The sequence below is a fragment of the Coloeus monedula genome (genome assembly GCF_965178545.1).
Source record: "Coloeus monedula genome assembly, chromosome: 14".
Classification (NCBI taxonomy): domain Eukaryota; kingdom Metazoa; phylum Chordata; class Aves; order Passeriformes; family Corvidae; genus Coloeus; species Coloeus monedula.
In genome coordinates this window covers 698,695-722,488 of record NC_138794.1, presented here as the reverse complement: position 1 = coordinate 722,488, position 23,794 = coordinate 698,695, and the positions used below count along the sequence as shown (strand labels likewise).

Sequence of the window (23,794 nt, the reverse complement as noted above, 5' to 3'; positions counted from 1 at the left end):
GCTGATAACCTTACTGAATACTAACTAGTGACAGCTGCATTTACAAATGTGATTGACTACAGATATTTGAAACACTAGAAATACAGTATTTACAATAATTTGAGTACCTACATGAATACAGATGTTCAGGTTTTTTTAAATAAAATTTTAATTTATCACTACTTGTTAATAGCAATTTTCTTCATTTAGGTATATATGATTCGTCATATTTAAGATACATACACATTCTGTTACTTAAAGAATGTATTTTACAGCAACATTTAAGAAACCATAAATTTAGGACAGTATTACTAGAGGACATCCACTTCTCTGAAAGCTGTATATTTGCAATACATTGTTGAAGTATATATTGCATTAATACTTCACTGTGCTTCTAAACATTAATATAGGTTATTTGTTTATTACTACATCAAGGTTATTCATCATATGCAGTGTCAGAAAGCACAAGCTGACATCTCATATTGTCTGCTTCAAGGGCAAGACCAATGTGACCTTTGGCTCCTTCTTTTAAAAAGGATGAAATCATTCCAGTGGGATAAGGCTGAACTGCACAGCTCCCTTTAAGAATCAATCTGCCATTTTTGGTTTCCAATTTTCCATACTGTAGTATGGCTAGTTAAGATCTGATGGCTAATTTTCCCTTCAAACTTTAGTGTTTAGCATATTCCCAAAATATGCTTCATGCTGCAATGTCATTTATGCTTTCTATTTTAACCATCACATAATTAGAATTTCAGATCATCAGTTCTTCCGAATTTTGCCAGGGTGCTTCTGGATTCTGTTTGGACTAAAATCATGCTGGTCAGTGACTTCGCAGATCTAGATCACATCTCAAATCCAAAAATATTTTGGACGCAATGTTTTTAATTTCCAGATTCTGTTATCATCTCCAAGAAAATGTTTTCATATTTATGGACTTTTTTTGCTTTACTGTGCTTCTAAGTTCTCCCATATTCAACTGATACACGTGTGCAACTGAAGGTAGAAGATACTGTTACCAGTGAAAACATGTCAGAAATTGAAACTGTTAATAGGTAACTGTGCAAAAGTATGGGAGTGATAAAAATGAGAGGTCATCTGTTAACTACGGAGCTCTGCCTTTGGCTGCCTGTGCACCACAGAAGCAGAAAGCAGATGCACAATCTAATCAGGAGCTAGATGTGAAGCTACGTGGGTTATTTCACAAGGATGACAAGGCACCTTCATGATCTTGAAGCTGACATGTTTGTACAGACAACTCTTCCAAGTTCTTCAACCTCAAACTGAGTACATTTTTGGAGAGGGAGGAATGAGATTCACGTGAATTGGTAATTTTATTATCTGTGCGTGATACTGATTTCACTATAAAATTCGACCAAGGAGAATGCAGCATTCTTTGACCCAGCTGATAAAAGGTCAGAAAGCAATTTTGAATAATAAATGAGACCTGCTGACCTCATGACCCAAGTCTGGCAGGGTCAGCAGCAGCCCTCTCACCAGATGCTGATGGCAGATACACAAACGCAGACAGCTCAACTAATGAGCTTCCCGGATAAAGGTTTTAGATCCAGTGACATTTAAGTGCCATGCAGTATATAAAATAAACTTACAAATAATTTGTGCCATAAAAAATTAAAGTGATATTTACAGTGAGGTGCAATATGACATACTTTGTAATCCTCACTACAATGATTATTTTACTGCTTCTCCTAGGTGGCCATCAACCAGAAAATAAAATACCTGACTAACATTTCCTCTAAGGTCTTTTCACGCTTATATGGTTCCCATTCAGTGGATGTACTTTGAAAAGACAGACTTTGATAGTGCATTTTCTTGGCACCTCTTTTAATAAAAGTCAACAAAAATTACTTTTAAGTTTGAATTTATTTTACTTAAATTCAAACTAACATATTTCTTCCTAGTGAGTAAAAGACAAGCTTGGAGTATGCAAGACCAAGAACTATTTTCTTCTCATTGCTTCATGAACACTTCCACCTAGAAATGAGTTACACAGTACATGGTTCATGAAGAAGGGAGGGAAGTGTGCTAGAATTCATTCTCTCCCCTACCTTTATATTTCACTCTGCAGAAGTCATACTCCATTCCAGACCTCAGAAACCCCGAGTTTTGACTTCACCCTGGGTGCTGGGTCTGAGTTCCACAATCTATCATCTCATTGCCGAGGTCTGTTACTGCTGCTTGTTTAAATTTGTAGGAATGTAACTATATATTTATGTTCTGCATGAATTAGCAGTGTAAGGCCAAATTTCTAGATATCATTTTTGAGATCTGATTTGTAAGGAAAGATAATTGATTAGGTTCTCTTCATCTGCAAATAATTCACCGTGAACACAATCAACTGAGGAACCAAAAAAACTAGCTCTTCTGTGTTTTTAAAGTCAGTATTAATACTTCTATGGAAGATGCCTTTTAGCAAGTCACTGAAGTCTAGAGACCACGTCAAAAATGCTATAGAAAAGTTATTGCACTCTATTCAATTCTGTGTTCCTTTGCATAACTAATTTAACTTATACAACAACTAGTATTTAAGAACTCAGAAAAATTCAAATATTTGCTGGAGATGGAGGAAAAATACTGTCTATTTCACTGAAGGGGAAACTGAGATACTAGGTTACATGAAGAAGTATTTTCTTTTAAACTTTCTAAAGTTACAAACTTTCAATTTAATTGCATGCCTACATGTTCTTGAATTGTGAAAAAGGATAAAGAATCATTATTTAATTAAATTTTGTCAAACAATACGTATACATCTACAGTATTATTTCCCATTTATCTCCTCTTTAAGCTAACCAGCTTTTAAAATTACATTTATATTGTTAATTCTTCTTGCCTATCTTTAAGGTGTCCTCTGTTTAAGCCACAGCTTTTCAGAGTCAGTAAAGAACACAACCTCTCCAAAAGGCCTCCCAATCAATGTACATAACAAATTTGTAATATTTGCAGTGTTATTTACATTCTTCTTATATCTTCACAGTACATTAGCTCTTCTGAGTGCCACTGAACAACTTTTGACTGAAATGTTACCCCTGACATTTATAGATGGAATTTACCTACCCAGTGGTGACTGGCATACCACTAGGGAGAGAGCATCTGTATCCTTCTGATCCAGGGGCTGCCAGGAGCCATTTAGATCTTTTTAATCAGTGCTGATTAAGGCAAGTCAGACGACTACCCTCAAATTTATCACTGCCTCTAAAGACCTTGTAGCCGCCAGCAGCTTGGGTAGCTCGCGCAAGGGATTGTCTTGGCCACTCGCCTACCCTCTGCACTTGTGAGGACTTTGCAAGGGGAATTACACACTGTCTCTACATAATCTAGCCCAATTTTTCACTGAGTCAAGTCTGTGCCCAGAATACAATTTTGGGACTTCAGCACTGTGTGTAGATACCAATTAAACTCATTGTTAGTGAACCCAGCTTCTAAATCTTAGTGCATTCATTTAGGGAACCAGTAACAGCAACCAGCTCCTGCACTCTCTGCCTGCATGCAATTGAAATAGAATTTGATTATAAATAGATTAAATTACAGAAGTTGCTCAAAAATCTGCCTGTAGCTTTGCCTCATATACTTAAGACAGCAGTGGTTTCCACTACCAAGAAAGATTATCTTACTGCATCCAGTGCATCAGTAAAGTGTACTCAGTCTTGCTGCTTTGATGTCTGTCCTGCCACTAGATAACTGTGTACTGTAAGCCTGCTAGATTTCCTTAAAAACATTACATTCAATCTACCTTAAAATGGCTTCTCTATTTCATAGTTAAGAGAGCACATGAAATTTTGGAAGTCAACAGTTGTTCACAGTAGCTTCATACCCATTTTCCCTCAACACGACCCTACAAAGCTGTGCACCAGCAGAAGCTTCTGCCTAGCAGAGTAAATCTTCCATTACATGAATCAACTGTACTTATGTTAATTATTTACCAGTGAAACAGTCTGAAGCAGAATAGTGCAATCTGAAATTAGATTCAGGGATTTGAGGTACATCTCTTAACCAACACCTGAAAATGCTTTAATCTGAGAGAGAGGAGGAGATCCTCCCAGTGGGATCACCTGTGAGCAGAAATTCTACTTAAGCTTTGCTCAGCAGGAGAAAACAAATGCAAATGACAGAGTGGATCTCACTATAGCCTTGCAAAGATCTATGTATGGAAAGGAGAAGTCAGAAAAATTTCTGTACCCAAACAGTACTGTAATAACAGGAAGCAATCCTCTTACAGAAAATCATCTTAGAGAGGTACTACACACTAGAATTGTTAAACAAATCTAGCTGAGTTTTGATGTACCCTCTGCGCCTGCAACATTGTAGTGACAGCTAATGCATGGTGGGCTGCTCTTTTCCACCACTTGTTCTGCTTTTCATGCAACACAACACCACCATCCCATTTCATTTTTTATTCTGCACGTTTATGCTGTGACTACAAGCACCACAGGATCCATTTTACCTCTGTACTCTAAATGAAGAATGTGTAAATTAGTACTGTTCACTAAAAATCAACATGCTTTTCAGAGCGTACAATATTTATTCTTCTTAACCTGGAATAGAGTATTCCCAAAAGCAATTAACGTGCCTTATGCTCTTTCCTCTCCTCCTCCTAAAATCACTACAAAGGAAACTAGAAATTAGATGTTTATCTTGGTATGTTTTATCTAAATATGGGCCAAAAATCAAAGCCCTAGTTACCAGTTTTTAGCAAAATTACGCTTGGTAAGAGCCACATTCATATATTCCAGAACAGTTTTTGCTACCTGTGGCTTTTATTTTAAGTAATTACATATGCCACTTTCCCTTGAAAAGATTGTTTTATTCTGAATGTGTACTACAGTTTTGCAACTTGCATGAATTAATCAGCTGAGAGTTTTCTAAGTAAAAGTTGTACATTATCACAGTAATAAACATCCTGCAAGCATTATCTTTTTTTATTTAAAACAGTTTCTCTGCATATAAGCTCCACGATGTCTAACAACCCAATCCATAAAGCTTTTGTTTGTATTCTTGTTTAGGACCTTAATTACTATGACAGATTTTACAAGCTTTTTTGTCAAAAGTCATCAGATTTTCTCAATCCTTAAACTGGACTTAATTTCAGCCTTTTCTTTTGGATTTCACTTAGGACCGGCTCACAAATCAGAGGCAAGGAAGTTCTAGTCTTCATACACACTTGTCTAAAAAAAGTATTAGAAATGTGCACTTCTTGTTCATACAGATTCCCTTTAATTTTATTCTTTATACTAGGCAGCTCATTCACTGAGTAAAATCTAGTTTTCTAGCAGTCCACGGTATGCAGGGCAGCTTTCAAATGTTACCACTGCCATAGGATAAAGGAAAAAAAGAAAAGAGATAACCAGAGAGTCTAGAATAATAATTGCTAAAAAACATATTTCTGAGGAAAACAATTAGTTACAAGCACTACGAGTTGAAATTCAGTTCAGTGTTAAAGAGACAGTTTAGAAGCCCATGGTACATTTATCACAGCTCCACAGACAAGTTATTGAGCTGTCTGTGAAAAACAGAGCCAAACAGGAAAGCTTTCAGCAGAAAGCAGTGGTTGAGGTCCTTGATTGATAGAGTTAGATGATGCAAAGCTGTCTGATGGCCTTTCTGCAAAATAAAGTGAAGGAACTCAAGGTCTTTCATGACGATCTCTGACCACAGATGAACAGCTACTTTATTACAGCGCAGATTGAGGTTGCACCTTAGTCCATATTCTGCCACTTTTGGATGCACACAGTTAACTTTACCAACAATCCAGAGTGTTTAACGTAAGTCTGCCATCTTTACATGATTTTAAAAGGGCAGCAGATTGCAGCAGTTAAAAGCTTAACCTCCTTTCTGTGTAAATGTGGTGATTGAAAAATATAATCAGTTTTCTCACACAATTCTTATTGCAGTGATAGCACTGATTGTTCAGGGGAAAGTGCCTCATTTAAAAGATACAGCAAAATCCCTGCTATGCATAAGAGCCAAAATCTACCTGTGCTGCCTCTCTCAGAAATGAATTAATTTACTTTTTCCAAAATGTAAATCCCACCTTCCTAACGACTTGGGTGTGGTTCCATTCTTCACTGATGTGATGCTACAGATATCATAGAATACATCTTTGCAAAGCCTGAGGATGATTACAGCACATTTACTTTCAGCAGAAATTGAATATTTATCTCCCTGTTTGTGATACTTAACAAAAACTATTTTTTAGGAAAAGATACTACACTACCTGACCAATATGAAGTACTTACAGCCACCTAAACAATCCTGATTGGTGGGGCACAATTCAGGCAAGAGCAGGCGCTTCTCTTCACAGTACGAGCTGAGGATATTTTGCCTGGTGCTCTCACAGCTGCCTGTGATTCACACTGGCTAGGGCTGCACTGCCTTTTCAATTTGGAAGTCCAACTTGGAGCCAAATACTATGACCAGTCACTTCCACACTTCCCACATTGACTGACACTTCTGATTTTAGAACAGCAAAAAATCCCACAAAGAATTTTTCAGAGTATATGAGATGACTCTGGGCCATATTTCAGTTAAAGTTCCTACTGGCATAACTGGCTAGTGGGGTTGCTAAAGCAACTTTCCAGAAATTGCTCTCATCCACTCTCTTCAACAGTCCTTTGAAGAAAAATGTGTTTTCAGACATTTAAAGTCCTTTTTCCTTAATTATAGGTCTCTCTGTCTCATTGACAAGGCCAAAGTAGTGTCCTGGACTAAACAACTATTCTAGTCTAGCGCACTTTATATTTGAAATGCCTTCAATTCCTCCTTGCATTCATTTGTAGACTTCACTCTGAGTTACTTTCTCAGCTCTAGTGCTCCACTGTAAGCATCCTCAGAGCAAAGCAAGTTACAGTAAAGCAGTAAACATATCTCCCCAGGAAGCATCTCAGTAAGCAACCAAAGTGTCATTGACTGCAAAACCCTCAGTCCTAACATGGACAGGTTCATGTATTCAGACACTGTCTACAAGAATTATTCAGTTTTCTAACGTTTTCTGTTCTGCAGTGATGAGTCTTGCTAATGCCAACACATCTACTCCCCATGTCTTTGACACCCTTGGTTTGAAAGTCAGTGTTAATCACTACTCCCCAAACTCTTTCCCTCAGAACAGCTTTTTCTTTCCATTACCTTAGTTTAATATTTACTTTGGAGGCTGCTGCCTAAATTGTCTGGTTATGGAATTCAGCATGCCATCTATCAAAGGACTGACAAGAGGAAGCCTGCCCTGAAATTCTGACTTTTGAGTGGCAAGTTTTCAAATGGATTTAGAACTACAATTTTACCACTTATCACTGGCTGCACACTTCAATGTGAAAAATGTTTTATTTTGGTATTACACCACAGTTACCTAACTAGGCCAACACAAAAACTGTGAAAACAGTAACTGATGAAGTAAAGAAGTTGAGACCAAATTAAATAACAGCAGAATAGATGCCAGAATTTAGTGTTCAAAATAAATAGTGTCTTACTTCAGGAAAACATGTAGTTCTCTGAGGTATTCAACTAAAGTGCATGCAGTACCTATGCTTTCCAATTCAAAAATGCATACACAAAAATATGATCATTAATGACAGCCTATGTGAGTATTTTACAGAGTTTGAATTCACAGAACTGCCTAGGTCCTTTTTCATGATTGAAGTGGCATGCAGGTACTATGACCTATTACTCAGCTTTCAACTCAGTTATTCTACAACTAAAAAGTCATCATTTTTACAGTAACATACACCAGTAGTAGTTTTAAATTATAACATTTTATACATCTCACTTGATATTATTTGGTTGGATCTATTCTGACTGCTGGCACACATGCTGCAAGTCTGGCAGGATTTTTTAATGCAAAATGAGATTTAGAATATAATCTAGGCTTTTCATCCCATATCATATAAAAGACTCCTCAGCACAATACCACCTCATAAAAAGGAAGATGCTCTCAATTTCCTGAGTTTAATACTGGTCCAATAGAGCTGAGGAAAGTGGAAACAACACTGAGTGCTGTCAGTAGACACAGGCACTGGGAAATAAAAGATTTCAGTCTTAAACTGATGTCACGTGTTTCTAACCGCAAAATTGTAAACAACTTCTAAAGCATTTAATATTATCTCAAAGCAGTATTTCTCTCTGATTAACATTAGGAACACTATGTTTTGACAAACTAGAGGCTGAACTATGAAAGGGATTGCTTTATTATACCTTGGTTGCATAAGTTCAATCTTGAAATAAAAAACCCTTTAAAAACAAAACACCATGTCTGGTTCAAATAAATAAAGGTGTTTTAAAAACATGTATTGACTTTTCCATGTTATTAAGCTTTTTAGATGAATCCAGTTGTTAAATGGTTGTTCTAGTAACTGGCCTGTCATCTGGAAATGTTCTTAGATTGTTTTTTTGACACAATATCCCTGCAGAAAGTTGGGCAGTGTGACACAGAGAGCACAGGTTTGCCTATCACACTGATTACTTGATGTAATAGTAAGCAAGCTTAAGTGAACTGTGTGTCTTCAATCTTTCCAATCACTTAGGGATGGGCACCAGAGGATACCATCCATCATCCATGGCCTGAAACATATGGTGCATCAGCAATCTTAGGCTGACCTAAATGATAGTAAAAGCTGCTATGCTGCTCACAATAAGGAATTGTTGTCCACTGAATTACAGGATTGTGATTAGATTGCTAACATGGCCAACTTGATGTATAAGTGAAGTGTCCAGGAAAGATATTCCCTAGGATCCTCTGAAGATTAATTTATACCCTTGAAATGTGCACCAATCACAGAGTGAAAAAATATGTCAAGGTATTTTTCTTGTGAACAAAAAAAGCACTGCAATGGTAACAGCTATTAATTTATTTTTGGCGGTTTTAGCCAACAGAATTCAATAAACAAGGTTCTTAAAGGTTTTTGTTCTGTTGCAAGGTTTTTACTGCTTGATTCCTAAAAGCACTGAGCTCTACAACAGTATCTTTTATAAGAGGAACAGTTCCCCCTCACATTCTATTCTAAAATCTTGGAAAGGATTGTAAGTATTACACAAAGACAGCAAGGAAAGACTGAAAATTCTTAATTTTGTATTATTGTATTAGTATGTAATGGACATATAAATATACTGCAATATTATGTATCTATTTTTAAGATAAAAAACATACACATCTGACCACTGATCCCAAAATTATCAATTTTGTCTCTCCATAAATTAGATTATGCTTGTCATGTTATTCATTCATCAATTTAGGAAAAATGTACCCACATCACAGAGCTAAGGCTTCAACTGCAGTATCAATTTTGGTATGACTCAGGGCAGGGGGCAGCGAGGAAAGGAGGAATTACTATTTCAGAGTAGCTCTATTCCTTAAAGCCTCTTTAGATAGTAGAACACAAATGGTGAAAAGCACATTTTAGGAAGCACAGGCAAAGAGTGAAAAAGGCCATTATGTTATAATAGCTATAATTTGTATTAGAACTTAAGTAAAAATCAGCACACATTTTCTGCTGAGCATCCACGACCATTCAAAAACCAGCTTACTCCAGGCTGAGGAAAATTACTCCCTTGTAAGACATGGAACTTTAAAGAAACTGTTTTGCAAATGTATCTGCTACATGCAATTATCTCGGGAAGACTGGAAACAACGTTTCTCTCTGCCCTATCGGCCAGTCTATTCTTTTTTTGTGCCTTGCTTTGCTTTTCCCAGAACATGGGAGGCAGATGTGCTTGCTGTGCCTGTTAGCTCAGATCTTCTGCTGGTGCTTTTACTTTATTTCTCGTGTGCTGGTCACCAGCATAAGTCTTCAACCACACACAAGTCCTATCTTAAAACATTCCTAACCACGCAACTAAACCATTAAATTCCATTACATAAAAGCACAGGTTTAAAGTCATGGACTTTTTTTTTTTTTTCCACTCTTCCACAATACAGTCTGCTGACAGAAGTGTAATTCATATAGTATACATCACACCTTGACATGGATAACAATGGTCACTACTGAAAGGGGCTCCTATTGAACCTTTCAAGGGGACATACTAATAAAATAATAATTTTTTTCCTGTGCATTGAGAATGGCCTTAATCTGCTAAAGTTATGAGACACACCTATTAGAACGACCTGCCTAACATACCAAAATGCTACTTTTAACTGAAAACACAAGCTAGAACTAGTGTCTGCTTAACTTCAATGAAAAAAAAAAATTGCCTTTTCAGTCAAGACAAAGATTTATGTTCAATACCAGTATGAAACTTGACAGTTTGGTGAGATGCAAAACCCTGACACCACTTCATGTCCAAAAGAAAGAGGAAAAATTTAGCAGTAGAATATATCAGTACATAAAATTGAGCTTGCATATGCTTTAATTATGTCAGCTAGATTTTGCTTCTTTCTTTTTACATTTCTGAGAAAAAAGGAAAAGAAAAAGGAAATCCAAAACCTATGCAGACAAAAGGGTGGTGGAGAGGGAAAGAACACACAGACAAGCTACAAATTATTCTACAGGAAATACTTTCAGGATTCAGGTTCCTACTTCACCCTCTTCACTAGGCTATCTGAGCATCTCCTAGTAGTGCAGCAGGTGATGTGACTAACATCCATCATCTGAGAACAATACAGGCACCTGGTCTTTAGGGAACTAGTGATACATATCTTAGGTGTGATATAAGTTGGATTTTTCCAAGAGTAGGGAGAAAAAAATGCTTTGGCTGAAACACTTGGAATTTGACAAAAAATTTCCTCAGATACACCACAAAGATTTCTGTGTTCTTTAACATTGGAATAGTCATCTTTATTAGCAGTGCAACTGAAAAACTAAAACACGATGCTGAAGCAAGATAGGATACTTGGTGGACATAAATTTGGTCCTTAAAATAAAACATAGAGTGAAACATTAAGTATTAACCAGGCATGAGAGAATACTGAACAACTCAAGTTTCAGAATCTGGGAGTCATTGTGCTGATGAGTTCTGTGCACCATGCAAATATGAAATACTATTTCTATTAATGATGCCCATCTGCTTTGAAACAACACTGAGCTTACCTTTATATAACAAAGAGAAATAGATTCTGTAACACATGAGACATGAAATACAAATGGATGCATTAAGCCTTCTGAAGATGTGTACAGGTGCAGAAGCGCAGCCAGAGATGGACACATTCTCCACCCTGAAATTTAACAGTTCTGTTGAGATACATTCTAGTGGTGATGGATATATATGTACCTCCAACTGATTCAGTATTTTCTTGATAAGCTCAGTAGGCAAGAAAGGCTTCTTTTGAGCTATTTCCATTTTTTGTTTGCTGAGACAGATGCCTTGATCTCATTATCAGAGACAAGCACTGTTCAGTTGTGTTAATCTGCTGTGTGTTAGCTGGGACTCTCTACTTCCATACTAACTGTGACTTGTATAAATAAAGTAGTTTTACCTTTCACCATGTTTTTCACAAAACATGTAATGAAAAATTTCCATCTTACTGAAAACTATTAGCAGCAGCTTGAAGTGTTTTCTCACTTTCTGCAAGGTTTTTTTTTAAACAAACAAATCTATTAAAACACTTGCCTTACTGCCAGATAATTATAGTAATACTGTTAGTTAAATATGAGTGATCTTAATTCTATAATTTCCTTCCAAATAAGGTAGGAGAGTCCATTATTCTGGAATTCAAGGACAGAAACATTTCAAATATATATAGTTACAGACCAGGATCAGGAACCAATTCTGTATCTCTTAGAAGTTAAAAAAAAATACAAGATGCAAAATTAGAAGGTACCTTGCTTCATATATCATTAAAAAAAAAATCCCCCTCAGTAAATGTTGTTCCACTCACAAGACAGAAAACTAAACAAAGCATGACAACAATTGTTAATTGTACACTGCAGATTATTCTGCCTTTCTAATAGCCCAATGCAAGCCATAGGCAACTGCAATCAAAGTTTCTCAGCAAGATTTTATTCCCCATGATAAGGAAAATCCAGAACAGAGCCCAAAGAAAATATTGCCAAACTTGCAAGCCTTTTTCAAGCATGGCAGCAATATAATCACATAACATGGAGAAGAAAACTTCTGCCTGGGGCTCATCCCTTTTTATCCATGCTCTTTTGAACCACTCCCTTTGCAGAAAGGCATCCAGCTCTACCATCTTTTTAAGGCAGAACCACTTTAAGTCTTTCCTTACCTTTGTGTACCCATAGTATTGCACATGAACATCAAACAGCAAAGAAATTAATAAAAATAGTATCAGGACGTGAGAGATTACAAAACACCAATACAGCACAGAAAAATTCTAGATGGCATCTTATAAACATGAACAAGGTATTCTGAGACTGTGTTGTTATCTGTGGCTGTTAGCACTGAGCTCAGTTTCAGTGCTAATTATGGACTATACACAGAAGTACTTTTTCCCCCCCCACCTCAGCCCACTTCTCATAACAGACCCACATAGAAAATCTCCAGCTTTGCAAGAACTATTAGCACAAAAAATTCTAGGGAAGTGTTAGAATTTAAGTACTCTATTTGTGCTATTTTATTCACAAGCTTTTACAGAAGCTGGGTGAGTGAAAAAGGAGAAACACAGAAATAGGCAAGTGTCACTAAGGCCTGTGTGTTCCTTAAAGTAGATAATACAGAGGACATCTGAGCAGTTAGAGATTGATTATTACCAAGTTAAAATAGCAGAAGGACAAACTTCAAAATGGAACCTAACCAAGGCGAAAACCATCAGGTTTTGTTCTTTTTACCTTTGCGACTAAAATTAAAGCTGATGTTATACTGACACAAATTGATTAAAAAAAAGTATTACACACAAGAAATGAAAACATTACATTGCAACTTATACACTTATTTTCTGTGGTGTGTTTACATGTCTTCCAGTTCTATAGGTTTATTTGACCCATCACTCTGTGTACTCAATTAGCCACAAGAAAATCAGGGCTCCAACTAAACTATAAGGATTACAAAATATATACTATTAGCAAGTCTGAACATTGTGTTCAACTAAGAACAATGATTTAGGCAAGGAGACATTTAGACAGAGGAAACAAGACGTGACAAGGAATGGCTCTGCAGGGAAACTGCCAAACTGAACCAACCCAAAACCCAGCAAACAAACAAAAACAAACAAAAAACCAACCAAACAACAACAAAAAAAACCCCAAACAAAACAAAAACCAGTAGAAGACAGAGCAGACTAAGTAAGTAAGAGTATTTGCAGTCCCTTCACTTAATATGTGGAAGCTCTAAGTCAGAACCAGCTTTGAAATCTTTGTAAGATTAGTGTTGCACTTTGCCTCACTAAGTGAGCTTCCAAATAAACAGAAGAGACTAAAAATGAACCAGTGAGAACATTACATCTCTGTGTTAACAGCTCCTCCCTCCCCAAAGTGTTTACCTTTAAAGATCTAACTAGAGCATTAGAGATTCTCTGCATTCAGTAAACACTGAAAAGACCACAGAGCAACCAAAATTAACTAAAGTTTATTGTGCATTTGAATTTAGAATCTATGTGATCTTTATGCCTCCTTGACCAGTGAATCCTATCTTTCCTAATGTTTTATAGGAGTCTGAGATGGCGCCTGTAGAATTTGATTTTCTGTAAAAATACACACCAAATCTGATTTCTGCTACATTAAGGAGTCCTCTGGTAAAATATAGGATGCATGGAATGAAATAAGCTGTAGTTCTAGAATGAGTCTTTAAGCTTACTTCCTTTAGTACTTGACCACTAATATTAAAGACTACTGGATCAAACTACAGTTTTAATTGGATATATAGGGCATGATACAGTGGTATAGGTAAACTGCAAGTTGGATGCTAAAATATAACATTGATTTGTCTTCTTTTACTGGAAATATTTGTAATATGAAACTAGGATACAATACACTCATTTTTAATGCATATTCCGTACAGAGGAAAGCTATTGCTGTCACCAGGTTACCCTCAAAGTCCATTAATCAAATAAATGCTAGATTAATTGGTTTGCTGTTTCTCAGTCTAAAATGAGATTACAGATTAATCTAATTCTCATTAATAGTGATGAAATGTTTATTATACAATTCTTACACTGCTTATTCCTAATGCATACACACAAAATTGGCCTGACACAGAATTTTTTAAAATGACCTTATGTCTAATAGTTTAATGAATTGTTACATATATGAACTTGCTCAAGAGCACAAAATATCAGTTCCATATAAAAAACTTGGTTTTACTGGATGAAATTTTTGCACTAATAAGAAGAACAGACTGGAAAGAGAAAAGAAATTTCATTTTGGAGATAATATTTAACATTCTTATTTCTTGGTAAATAGAGGAAGTCAAAGATGGGAATGTAAAGGAATAAAATGGGCTGGAAGAAATCCAGATGGATGATGGAACATGTAACTCTAGAAGAGGGTTACACTGGAAAAATGTGAGAGATGCCAGATAGGAAGACATCTGGAACCAGAAGTCGAAACAGCTGGAAAGTACAAACTGCAAGAAGATATGATTATAGTGTTTGGTTCAGATGCTGCTCTAACACTAAAGCTTGGGAATACTTTAGGGGGACTACATAGGAAGAGGGACAGCTTTGATAAATTTCATTTGAAATACTACAAGTTTTAATCACAGGCACTGTGAGGCTCAGAAGGACATTTTAGTTTATCCATTTTGGAGGACCCAGCAATGAAAAGAATTCCTGAAGTGTAAAGATTTCTTCATGTCAGCATTCTCAGTCATGTTGACCCAAACCTGTGCTTATTTAATGACAATGGTGACCTTATTCAGATTTCAACTTTTCTAAACAGGACTCTAGTTTGACCTAACCAGATAACAGAAATGCTCTTGAAAAGAATTTACTGTGGGTTCATGTAAATGTAATGTCATGATTAGTAGGTGTCCTGTTGCACTTCTTCCTAAGCAATTTAGTTCCTCCAAAGCAATAAAATCTTGAAACATAGGAGAAATCACCTTGGGTTTCTTCAAATATCAGCATATTAAAAAAAAAAAAGAAAAATTTGTGAGTTTAACAAAGATATTATAAAAACCTAACACAAACACCTCACTTGCTTTCCTTCTGGACAACTGTCATAATGAAAGATATTTATTGGCTTTGATTTTCATATGGACAACTGAATTGTCTTTTCATTTTTGAAGTGATTTCAATGTGCTAAAAAAGGAACATTTTCTCTTATGCTCTTTGAAACCCATGCTGTTAGGGTACATGGATTCATATCTGCTTGTGCATTTAATAGTCTCTTTTCTCAAGTTCTTTTGATCCAAAATAATGCACACTGTGAAAATTTGCTCATTTCCTCATTCCAGTTAATCTCAATAACCTCTGTCATACCAGAAATGGGATCAAATTATATTCTTCCATTTTTTAAAACCAGCAACCAGTTTCCCGGACATGATTTCCACTGGAAACCTGGCATAGTTTTAGACACGTTCACACTGCTGTGCATCTATTATAATCTTTTTCTTCTCCATATTCCTATTTTTTCTTTTTAACCCTGGTTCCTTTGTGTTGCATTCTCCTCTTCTCTTTAGCCTTTTGTTTATTAGAAATCCTCCCCTGAGTTTGTTGTTGCGTGCCCCGTTACCCCCTCGCCCCTTGCCAACAATCCCTGATCATACAAGCAGTCAATTCACAAGAGAAGAGGAATTTCCCTAGAGCTGCACTGATAGCTTTCATTTTCTGGTTACGTGCATTTCTAGGACTCCAACATATTTCGCCTGGACACCTTTTTCCAGACTGTGTTTGATTACTGGATTCATGCTGGATATGGAACCCAGCCCCAGCAGGGTAAGCAGCTCAAAGATTGAATATATTACATACATCACCAGCCCAAATCCAAACCTGAAACATAGCAAGGGTGATGTAAGGATATGAGGACAGATGCACGTTTATCAGAATGTAAAGTGTTGGACCAGAAACTGATCCTCAGACTCTGCTGGAATTTCTGGGCATTTAGTATTTCACCAGAACACAAACAATATAAATTATATTAATGTGTTTGTAGTAAAAAAGAGTGCCAATGCATTTACACCCCAAAAAGTTATTTCCCCAGCAGCAACAAAAGTTTTCATTAATATCTTGTGTGACCTCTGTTGGTATCAGTGATCCAAATGGGCTAACGCTCCAAGTCAGGATCGTCTCTTGGGTTTTTGTTTGTTTAAATACACAGCCAGAATGTATCTCTGGACTAATACAAAAAGGCAGTAGGTTGTAACAAGATGACAACGTGAAAGAAAATATCTGAGACAAAACAAACCTTCTCTTTAGCTGCACTTCCTTGACAAAACCTTCAGACTTAGCAGGCAGGCAAGGAGTTTCATTTGCTATATAGAAAGACAGACACAGAATTATTTCCTAAGAGCTGACATTAAAAAGTTGTCTGCAACTGGACAGATTTCTGAAACCCTGACAACAGAAGGGTTTAAAGCCCCGTGCTGCAGGTCACTATTCCTCTCTAGTGAACAGGAGCTGTTACAGCCCGCCTTTCATTGATTTACCATTACTGAACGGATTCCTCATTTTAACAAAACATATTGTTATATTCTAGATAAGTCTTTGACAATTCTTTACACTAACCCATGGAATTCAATTGCCACCATTAATTTCATTCTGGTATTTATCAGCAGAAGCTTTTTTCCTGCAAGAACCAATTTATTTAATTGAATAGTTTAAAGGGCTCCAAAACCACATACAAAAGATGAGGTTATAGCTAATAGCTTTCAAATATACTTAAAAGCTTGAATCATTAGCAGTTGCTTAAACTAGGGATTTTTTAGTGCAAGCCAGAATTTATTGCAAACCAGTCTTAGTGTTGCAATTTTTCACATTTAATTTTTTCACAAATATAGGAGGCAGTTAAGGTATTGTTCTGCATTTAGGAATAAAGCCTGTCCTTGGCTGTCCTTTCACTTTCCCAGTTTTTTGGATTTCTGGAATATCACATGCACCGTTTCCTCAATTTACTATCTGAGTATTAAGTTCTTAAACACATTTATCCCCACAATTTTCTTAAAAGGTAAATAAATCCAGTTCTTCCCATTTTACAAAAAACGGAGGCACGCAATTCCAGAAGAACTGGAATGCTGTTTCAGATAAGAATTTTTTGGTTCCCCATGCATTAGAAGAAACAGGCATCAAAGGATGGGACATGGGAAACTGCTTCAGTGCAGTAGCTATTGGGAGATCACAGTCCTGATCACACACAAAATGCACCTGGGGGAGAGACAATCTCATTCCTAGCTCTTATCCTTGCAAATATTTTGAGATTTCCACGAAAAAGGAAAGAATTTCTGTAGATGTCTCACTGCTCAGTGCCTTGAGGATAAGCAATGAGTTACCACTGAGAAAGATACAGGTTCAAATCTACTACAGGAGGGAATATCCAGTATTTTTGTGTCCCATCAGTGGGCTATGACAACAGTGGTACTACCCCCCCACTTCCTCTGATCAAAGGAGCTCTGCACATGACTGGGTATGGACTAGGTATGTATGCCATAAGATCAAACACTACAAATGAAAAATGAATGCCAGCAAAATTCCTCTTAGTTTTATGCTAATTGGATATAAAAGTAGATAAATAAGCTTTCAAGACCTGAGAATCACTGCCTCTGGGTCACATGAGAGTGGAAAACAAGACCACACTGACAACCTGTTAAATGGTACTATTAACCTGAGATTATTGCTGTGCAGAAACAGGCAAGAAGGGATAAAGTCCAATATCCTTTTTCAGAATTATGACAAATGCCAGAAAAGTTAGGGAAAACCTAAGCTTCTTTAAAGAACTGAAGAAAATGCTGCAGAAATCAATAGTAAGATTGCTATCAATATGTTTGGAACAGGTCCAAAATTATTATCTCTGACATTAACAAAGAAATTGCAGCAGTTTGCATTTATATTTCCTTTTAGCAACAATGGAAGAATGTACTAGGACAGAACAGAGTTAACCCTTTCTCTGGCTTGCTTTGCATACATAGTTTGTTGGGGTTTCTTTAAAGTCTTTATCTTAGTTTCTGGAAAAATATGAGTTTGGTGACTTGGGTTTTTTCTTTTGGTTTTGTTGTGGTTTTTTCTGTTTGTTTGAGGTCTTTTTATTCAAATAAGCAATTCTGTCTGTATGGAACCACAGAAAAATACAGCATTCTAAATTATTCATCAAGCAAAGCTGTTGCCTACATCTGATCACCCCTAACCAGAAAGTAAGGATGCAGGAGCTCTAAAGGAGTAAGGAGCTTTCTGACAAAAAAAACCCCAAACCAATCATGTAATATACTATAAACTTTAAAGAATCAAATGGAATGCCAAATCCTGAAAGTTTGGCTTTTTAAGAAAAAATTCTGTTGACTTCAATGGAAATTTGTTAAGTAAGATTAAACATCTCTAGATCTAATCTATCAATTCCAATTAAAGAAAAATGAAATACAATGCAATGATGATGGGAGCCAAAGTTCAGATACTTTTACTTTGGATCAGAGGGTACAAACCCAGTCTTGAATTATAACTTGAAACAGTATTTAACCTTTACCTTGATATTGCACAAGATGCCAAATACTGCACAACCTGTAACTACAGAGTATTTAATAAAATACAGGATGACATACCTATCCGAGAAATTACTAAACACAGACATAATTACTTGTCTTAACAATTACACTGGTTGTGGACCTACTCCTGCATGGGTTTTTAATATTCTGCATATCATTACAAGCCACAAATAGTTATACTCTTTCACATATTAGAAATCACAAAGAGATTTTTTCAATTCTCTACGAACTCATCAAGTTTTGCAATACATACTACAAAACCATACCAGCTATTTACATACTGTGATAAATAATTCAACAAACATGAATGGAAATGAGAACAAAAAGAAATCTAATATAATATTAAATACTCACCATGCAAAACCCTTTTCCAATCATTCTCTATGTTTTCTGCCTCTTTCAGACTACACTAAATTCTCATTATGTAAAAAAATTCCACTTTTGATTACAGCATGATTTATGTAGCTCAGATCATGAAGTATGAAAGAAAGTCATAGCCAGTACAAATGCTTATGCATATTGTTCTCCTTCTAGCAAAGCAATTTTCTAGTTGTTTTTTGAATAACCATCAAATAATCAGGTTAAGAACAAAATGACAGTAAAAATCATCTGTTATTAGACATACAAACAGACAAATCCCTCTTTCACAGAGTGGAAGTAACTCCCCTGCATTCATAACTTTTTTGAGACTTCATTAGAATTAAACATCAATTCACTACTAGAATCATAGAATCATCCCAGCACTTCATACATAACATAAATGGTTTTTAATCTAGTATAGAAGGCTTTAAAATAAACCCAAAGACCTAAACACATCTGGAGTTTGGAGATACCTGCATTTGCAACTTTCAGTTTCATTCTAGCTGTAAATCTCTGTCAAAACACTACCTTGAAATACACCCTGAAAATTCAGGAAATTGGAAATTAAATCTATACATGAACTTTACAGCTGGGGCTGTTTTAGTAACAATGCATCTTGTGCCAAACCACATAAACAAAATGATTCAAAACAACCTTCAATGTAAATGAAGTATAAAGCCATATATGACAATTATTGAAAGTGTTTTGTATTCCAAAATTATAGAGACACCACTTTGTAGTGTGGCCTGAGGCAAGTATCAGTGATCATTTTTAGTATGCTGGAACAAGGATATTGGTAACAAATTTTCATGACAGACACACACACTCAATGAGATAATAAATTAGTTTCCCAAGTGAAGGCTCACTAATAAGATTGGATCTAAAATTTAGGTCACTTAATTTTAAGACTCAGCTAATGGGCTAAAAAAAAAAAAAAAAAGAATATAACTTCATAACATAAATTCAGGTTCAATCTTTTTTACCATAAACATTAGCACCATTGTAAAGTTGCAAAGAGTAGGCTTCTTGTAAAATGAAATGATCTAATTGTAAAATGCATTTGATATCTCCTTGCAGGGAGGTTATTTCTAAAAGAAAAATAAAATATTCTGTATTACATTATGAAGTTATAAAATTCAGGCAATTAATTTTTAGTGCTGTGTAAGGTCTGATGTCACTGGAAAGATAAATTTGTAAAACTTCTTTCCAATATGATTTATTGATCCTATTTCAAACACAGTGCTTCTTTTATTTGCAAATACCACAACTATTATACAACCAAAGAAACTTTACCTTTTCTTCTTTAGTATTCAGAGGTGACAAGAGAGTGTGAAAGTCCTTTAACTCCTTGAGAATGATAAGAGAAAACTCATAGCCTGCTAAGGTTAGAAATAGGCCATTCGGCCTGTTTCACAAAGAAATAAGATATTGTGAAATATTCCTTGAGTCCTGAGCAGCCTGTAAATGGCACTTGCAGTAGCACCACCCGTGGGCATTAGGAAAATGCAGTGTGGAGGCTGTATGATAGAGTTAATACTTTCCTTCTCTTTAGCAAATTCCGATTACTAGAAGAAGTTCTGTTAAAACAATATACCAATAAATTTTCCACCTACAAGGCAAAGAAAATTTTCTGAGAGGGATGTTTCACAAGGTCATGTAGTGATAGGACAAGGGGTAATGTATTTAAAGTGAAAGAGGATAGATTTAGCTTAAATATAAGGAAGAAATTCTTTATTGTAAAGGTGGTGAGGCACTGGAACACATTGCCTGAAGTTGCAGATGGCCCATCCCTGGGAGTGTTCAAGGCCAGGCTGGACAAAGCCTTAAGCACCCTGGTCAAGTGGAAGGAGATTGGAATGAGATGATTTTTAAGATCCTTTCCAATCCAAACCACTCTATGATTTCTAATGTACTGCAAATCCCTCTCCTCAGTCTTTGGCAGTGTCCAAAACTTACCATTTCCATTCTCTACTATGGCCAATGGCTCTCTGCAAATTGTCGTCTTTCTCAAGGGATTAACAGTCCTTTGAACTTCTGCCAGCAGCACTGCTTGCATTGCCTCAATAATCTGTCATAAATGCAAATTATTACTGGATGATATCAGTATCTCAATTATTTATCTAAGTATTTGACAATTTTAACCAACTAGCACAAAATCTTGAGACTGTCCTGGTGAATGTCATTAGAAAGTCGACACATTAATAAATCTTTCAGACAGTGATAACCATGTGTCTCTACATACACTGAGAACAAAAGGTTAACTAGATAGCAATAAAATGCTGTAAGTTGTCAGTCAGGACTGCTTCCCAATAAACATTCATTTTCTTTAATGCCAAATCTACAATCAGTCACCTACTGCCTCCTTGATTTCCAGGATAAACAATTACTAACAATATATATTAGTAAAGCATAAGGTGATAACAGCTAATATGAAGTATCTTCTTTTTTTTTTCCTGATGTGTGGAAAATTGCTTGATAGACTGAATAATGACCTTGTGGTTTGAATTTTTTAGAATTCCTGGCATCTAATCTCTCTGATAAAATTCAAGTATGTTTTATTAGTGGTGATGCTCTTATCCTCTAGCTCAAACATAACACCCCGGGTTTTTTTAACACAAAGAGAAATATCACCTCAATCTCCTCTTATGCAAAAGAACATCTGCTGGAGTTCTGAGCAGCCTGTAAATGGCACTTGCAGTAGCACCACATGTGGGCATTAGGAAAATGCAGTGTGGAGGCTGTATGATAGAGTTAATACTTTCCTTCTCTTTAGCAAAGAAGTCCCAGGAGAACGAAGAACATTTAAAGATGTAAGGCACTTATAAAGCACGTAAAAGTTTCTTATGAATTGAAGCTGATATGCAGGATCCCTCAAACTGCATGGAAGAGAGATTGTTTGAACTCACTAATCAAGTATCTGTCCTCAAAATCTCTAACTGCCCTTGTAAATTCAAATCTTTACATGGAACAAAGGCTGTGGGTGTCCTTTGTGACAAAATCCTTTATCACAGACAAATATACTATAGTCAGGTCCACAATGTAAAAGTTCACTGCAAGTGAACCCAGGCCCTATGTTATTCAACATAGCACAAACCTTCATCTTGTTATAACAGAACTTTATTTTACAGGGGAAACCAAGGGCAGTTTCCAATTCCTCACATCTATACAACCCTGAGCTTTGGGGATTACAGATCCTGACTTTGCTGCAGACTCTTCCAATATAACTACAATAAAATAATTAAGAAAGAGAAGGAAACATGGACATGTTTTCATTGTCCTGGGGAAATTTTTGACAAAACAATTCTTACACAGGTACACAAAAGAAATCTTCTAAGAACCTGTCACTAATCTGGATCAGATGCTCTTTACCTGTATCACTCCCGTGTATGCCAGTCAGGCAGCATTTATAATAATTTCCTCTAACATCTTAAAGCAAAAAATTGTGCCATTGTGCAACAAATGGCACAATGTAATATTACTGTAGAAGCACCTGTAGATGTCTCTGCATGTTATTTCTGTGTCTTTCTTGAATCTGCATTTCCACAGTGTTTGGTGAGGTTTCACATTTAGTTTTATCTTCTCACTGAATCTTAACCCCAAAAATTTATATCTATCATTATCACCAAGTTTAACACTCCCCAGTAGTTTTTCCTGTTTCTAACACATAACAAATCTACATGAGCACCTTTCATTTTCTTTGATCATTTCCACTTATCTTTACTGCCCTTCTGCATATCAATTGGCTACCTTATTGGCTACATAGGCTTTCATTTTTTTCCCTATAATTGTAATTGCTGTTGAAAATACATTGTGTTTTTTAGTTGGGATTGTTAAATGTGACAGAAATTATGCGGCTTCTTTGACTGAGAAAGTATAAATAGCATATGTCAACCTCTAAATACATAAATAATAAATAAATAAAAGTGAAAGGCAATTGTTTGACTCTGAAGCAGCAATAATACAGAATAATTCAAAAAGACAAGCGAACAAAAGTTGAGGTAAGTTGTACTGTTACATCTACACTAAGTTATCCTGGCTTTCTTTTCTATACTTCATCAATTACTTCCAAGGATTACTATTCTCTTTCTAATGAGTGGGTTTAAGGAGAGGAGTCAATAGATATCACTCCTGGTTATTGCTCAGGCCATAACCTCTACAGGTCTGAGACTTGCAGAAAATGCCCCCCAGGTGCCTCCATAACACAGTCACATCACAGAGCAAAAAATACAGATCAAAACATCAGCTTGAATTATCCAGTGTGCTTTCCTCTAATTCAGCACAGTAATTGTCAGGACAGTTGTCTAGATACTTCTATGGAACTGTTTCTTTTTCTTCATATATCTATCTGAAAAGATGAACACACAAGTAATTTCTGGGTGGGATGGGAGTATGGCAAGAAGCAGCTATGTTTTATCAGAAAGAACAGCAAAACAGATGAAGATGACCTTTCCTTTCAAGTCATCTGGGAAAACAAAATTTAAAAGTATTTTTTAAATACACACATTTTAAAAATTTCGTTCAGAAAAAGACCTCCCTACAGCCTTCAACAAGTCAGCAGACCCCTGATAAAACATTTGCAGCAGGTTTTTTCAGTTTCCTTGTTTGCACAGAATCTGTTACAGTGCTGTAAGGAGATGAGGAATCAATCAGTAATTGGTAACTCCTTTGGGTCATGCCTGAGAGCCAGCATCCTTCCCTGAAGATCACAATACTAGAAGTTTTTAAAACAGCGTAACAAGTGATGTTTTTGGTAAAAGTACTTGAGTGCTTGGTCAGGTTGCTCAGGATTAATAAACTGGCCATTAAACTGTGATTGCATAAACAAAGTTTTAACAAAACCATGTTACTGTCAACAAAAACTGTAATTTTGTATAAACCACTGGTCACTAAATATCGTACCTATTGCCAACATCTTGTTTTTTTGAATCTT

The 23,794-nt window shown here is 36.0% G+C and overlaps 1 protein-coding gene across 1 annotated transcript in view; it reads right to left on the bottom strand.

Annotated features, from left to right (window-relative positions):
• Nucleotides 1-23,794, bottom strand: part of WDR72 (WD repeat domain 72) — a gene marked incomplete at both ends in the record, with an annotated part of 93,622 nt that overhangs the window by 19,890 nt on the left and 49,938 nt on the right. Inside the window, one exon of the mRNA XM_082291033.1 lies at nt 20,821-20,932. Within this exon, the coding sequence (XP_082147159.1) occupies nt 20,821-20,932 (112 nt within the window). The remainder of the gene's footprint in view (nt 1-20,820; nt 20,933-23,794) is intronic.